The 4054-nt window shown below is 44.6% G+C and overlaps 1 protein-coding gene across 2 annotated transcripts in view; it reads right to left on the reverse strand.

Annotated features, from left to right (window-relative positions):
* Window positions 1–3787, reverse strand: part of LOC135804631 (uncharacterized) — a 29920-nt gene extending 26133 nt beyond the window's left edge. For both annotated transcript variants that reach the window (XM_065318546.1, XM_065318545.1), the window contains exons 1-6: window positions 3582–3787; window positions 3370–3464; window positions 2329–2363; window positions 1278–1338; window positions 768–828; window positions 78–155 (exon numbers count right to left, since the gene is read on the reverse strand). In XM_065318546.1, coding sequence (XP_065174618.1) covers window positions 78–155; window positions 768–828; window positions 1278–1338; window positions 2329–2363; window positions 3370–3464; window positions 3582–3671 — 420 coding nt within the window. In that variant the 5' untranslated portion in view covers window positions 3672–3787. The remainder of the gene's footprint in view (window positions 1–77; window positions 156–767; window positions 829–1277; window positions 1339–2328; window positions 2364–3369; window positions 3465–3581) is intronic.
* Window positions 3788–4054: the final 267 nt, after the last annotated feature.

Here is a 4054-nt window from a genome sequence, read left to right on the forward strand (position 1 = left end):
CATCACATTAATGATGTCTGTACATACGTACTAGTAAACGGTATACATTATACACACACAAACACAATCCCACATACATGTGTGCCTGCCAAGCTGTTCTGCGCTTCTTCACGCTCTGTAGTTTTCTGCACGAGTTCCTTCTTCAGATCTTGCATCTATGTTGCACCACAAGAACAAAAAAAGGCACCACAGGAACAATTTTTAGGACGCGCTCTTCCTATAGCACTTGGGTGTGCAAAATAAGGGCTTGCACAAAAAACCACATGCACCGTATTATTGTGTAATCTATGAAACTCATATTGAGGGTGTTAGTGAAGGTGACTGCAAGTCTACAAGTGTCTAATGGCTTCAGCAGATAGCACGCTGGGTTTTGCACATCGTTAATTCCTAATTTGCACATCGGCACTCCTTCACCTACATTTGTTCTTCAACGCCTGTGTCTTTTACTGCACTATTTTAATTTATGACAATACGGTGGCCAATGATCGGTTATAAATCCAAATGTCACTCCACTTCTGTTGAAAAATCGTTTACTTTGCGTGATCGCATCAACAGTTTCTTACTGTGCTTGAAGCTGTTTCAGAGCAAGCCAAACAGATATGGTACCTGTACAGAGCATCGTACATATCGGCTTGAATAGAATCCTGGTCTGCACCTCGGCTTCTACAGAAATAAGCCCGGCTTTAATACGCGACAATATGGCGTGTTATTCCCAGCTTAGGCGACCAGGACTGATGTAAACACAACCAGGTTATCTCATTACTCACCGCTTTCAGCGTACCACCACCGACGGCCAATTGCACTTGCTTCTTCAGTAAAGAGCATGTCCTGTGGGCAAATAGAATATACCAAACACATTAGTTGTCTAGTATACTGTGGAAAAAGGACATAGGAAAAAAGGCCAAATGTACATCTTCCAGGCAACACCCGGAGGCGTATAGTCTCTGAATCAAGTTCTACGATGTCAGTATCACTGCCGGACATTTACACAACCATTATGAAGTCGTTAGAATATCACTCTAATGCCCCCCGACAGGCGACTACTCTAAATTATATCAGAGCAGCCGAAACACTTTCGAGAACCACTCCGCGAGAATCAAGCTTCCGCTTGTACTCGGCAGGTGCCACAATGACAATTCAGCACGTTTGGCACTTGGTCCAAGTTCGCAGCAAGCCCTGAACACGCTCCACGTGCACTTCAACTAGGTGATCGCGTAGATTTCGTGACCAGAGCACATCCACTCGCCCACTGCACAGCACAGGCAAAGACTACATACCGTGACTGCGCAAGCATTTGCTTCCTGGTTTTCTCGAGCTCGGCTTTCAGCGCAGCATTCTCTGCAGTGGAGCAAAAAGACACAAGAGCGCAAACACGAGACACAAGAAATAGTAACACTGCACTATCGCTGGGCTTGGCTACTACAATGCCAAAGAAGAGGAGCACAAAAATAAAACACAAATATTTAGTGCAACTGCATAGAATTAGCAGCATCACATTGGAGCATCCTCACAAAAATCTCCAAGTATTTCATGATACCTACTGAGACCATCCATAAGACGAGATCCCATTTAATCAAAATCAGGGCTGCAACAATTATACGATTACTCAATATCATCGTTAATTCCTAATAACTAACTAAAGGCCGATTCACAATACAACTTCTTGCGACGCGGCATGCGACGAGCTGCGACAGCGACACACGGTTCACAATAGTCTTCATGTTTGTTGCGACATCCGGATATCCTCATGCACAAGTAGTACTATGCACGTGCACCCAGGGTCGAAACTGTACTCCATTTGTGTATGTCGCGTGTCGCATGTCGCAAAAGTTGAACTTTCTTCAACTTCTACGACAGGTGCCTTGCGACAGCTCGCGACAGGCAGTTTCTTGTAGCAACTGTCGCAAATCGCGTGTCGCGTCGCAGAAAGTTGTATTGTGAATCGCCCTTAATCGGTACGCTATAGATTACTTGTCAGGAATTTCGCATCCGAAAATTACCAAAAGAACATCTTATTGTGAAGTTTTCAATCAGTTTCCACTGTGAATATTCCGGTCTTAAGGACGATGCTCTGAGGTTGAATTTAATTCAAAATGGCTATGTTTCGGAGCTTACTTTAACTTTTGCACACTGTTTGGTACTATGTAGACATACGTTGGGAAACGTAGCAACTTTTCCATGCAAACCAAACACTGTTTGCTAACAATCATAATGGAGCAATCAATCGTTAGAGTAAAGGTGAAAATCTACGATCCTTATCAAAATTAATTCTCTAAAAAAAGTTATCCAGGACATGTGTGCAGACCGACAGAAAGAAAAAACCCTCACCGGCACATCTTTCCTCGTGATCCTCGTGAACTGATCTAAATAGAAAGGAAGGCCATGCACACAAACACACACACATACACATGTGCATACACACGTACACACACACATAATATACACACATACACACACAGATATACACGCACACAGACAGAAACACACACGTGCGCGCTCACACACAGACACACATGCACCCGCATGCGCACATACACACACGCCCACACACTTGGAATGTGAAACAAGTACTAGTACTCGATTTACTGGAACTTATTTGTACATTTTGCACACATCTTTGCACAAAAATCAGCATAATTATCTACTTCCCGAGTAGACCCAGTACACAGTACAGTAGCAACATAGTGAATAGGCTAATAATGAACACATTACAAAGGTGCGTTGAACGGTCAAAATTTGGGTCAAAACTGGCAGTGGACAATACCTGGGAAAAATGCAACACACATGAAACCAGTGGCATCTCTCTCTCTCTCTCTCTCTCTCTCTCTCTCTCTCTCTCTCTCTCTCTCTCTCTCTCTCTCTCTCTCTCCCTTTCTCTCTCTCTCTCTCCCTTTCTCTCTCTCTCTCTCTCTCTCTCTCTCTCTCTCTCTCTCTCTCTCTCTCTCTCTCTCTCTCTCACACACACACACACACACACACACACACACACCATGTACACGCACGTGCACATGTACACACACACACACACACGTGCACACAAACGTATACACACACGCACACATACACACGCGCAGACACACACACACATGCACACATACATACATACACATATCATGTACACACACGCACGGGTGCGCGTGCGCGAGCATGCACACACTATGTACCATACACACACACACACACACACACACACACACACAAACACACACGCGTCCACGCACACACACACGCACGCACACACACGCACGCACACACACACACACACACACACACACACACACACACACACAAAGCACTGATGCATGTATAAACAAGTGTGCGGTTCTCGCACAGTGCAAATGAAATACTGGCAGCTGTACATGTACTTACTGCAATGACAAAATCTTCTTCTTCAGCAAGAGAATATTAGCAGTCGCCACAGCAGCAGAAGCAGCAGAACCAGGATTATCATGGCTTATAAGACTCTGCAAAACAGCAATCAGGGCACGCAATAGAGATACCAAACGTTTAGCAAGAGAAAGGTGGGATAAACAAAACTAGTACATAATAGCAGTCCGGTGAGATATTCAATTTTCACTTACATTGGAAATGCTCGAAGAATTCGAGAAAGGGTCTGCTTGGAAACCCAAGCTATCCATTCCGAAATAATCCTCCTCTTCCATCATGACCATATCCACAGGGTCATCACAATCTACTACAGCGAATCGACGACATTATCTACAAGAATGATGGTCATTCTGAGTTGTCTGAAACCAAAATTTGTTTCAATTTTTACTCACTGAAAGCACTGACGTCGACGCATAGTTGTTCGCTTTCATTTCATCATTTTCAGGATTTTCAGCTGAGGCCTCGATCGAGCGCGAGACGCGCACACATCGTCCTGGAAACGTTCGTTCGCGTCATGACGTGACGTCACCTGCCCTTGCGCTCGTACCTGGTATCAGCGTAAAAATTAATGTTCGCCATAAAATCGGGGTGGGGTACGAGCGTACGGCGGCGCGGTACCGCTATAGTATACTGCCACTGGCGTATTATATGCGCTAGCGTATAATTA

Source organism: Sycon ciliatum, chromosome 1 (assembly GCF_964019385.1).
Source record: "Sycon ciliatum chromosome 1, ocSycCili1.1, whole genome shotgun sequence".
Lineage (NCBI taxonomy): Eukaryota > Metazoa > Porifera > Calcarea > Leucosolenida > Sycettidae > Sycon > Sycon ciliatum.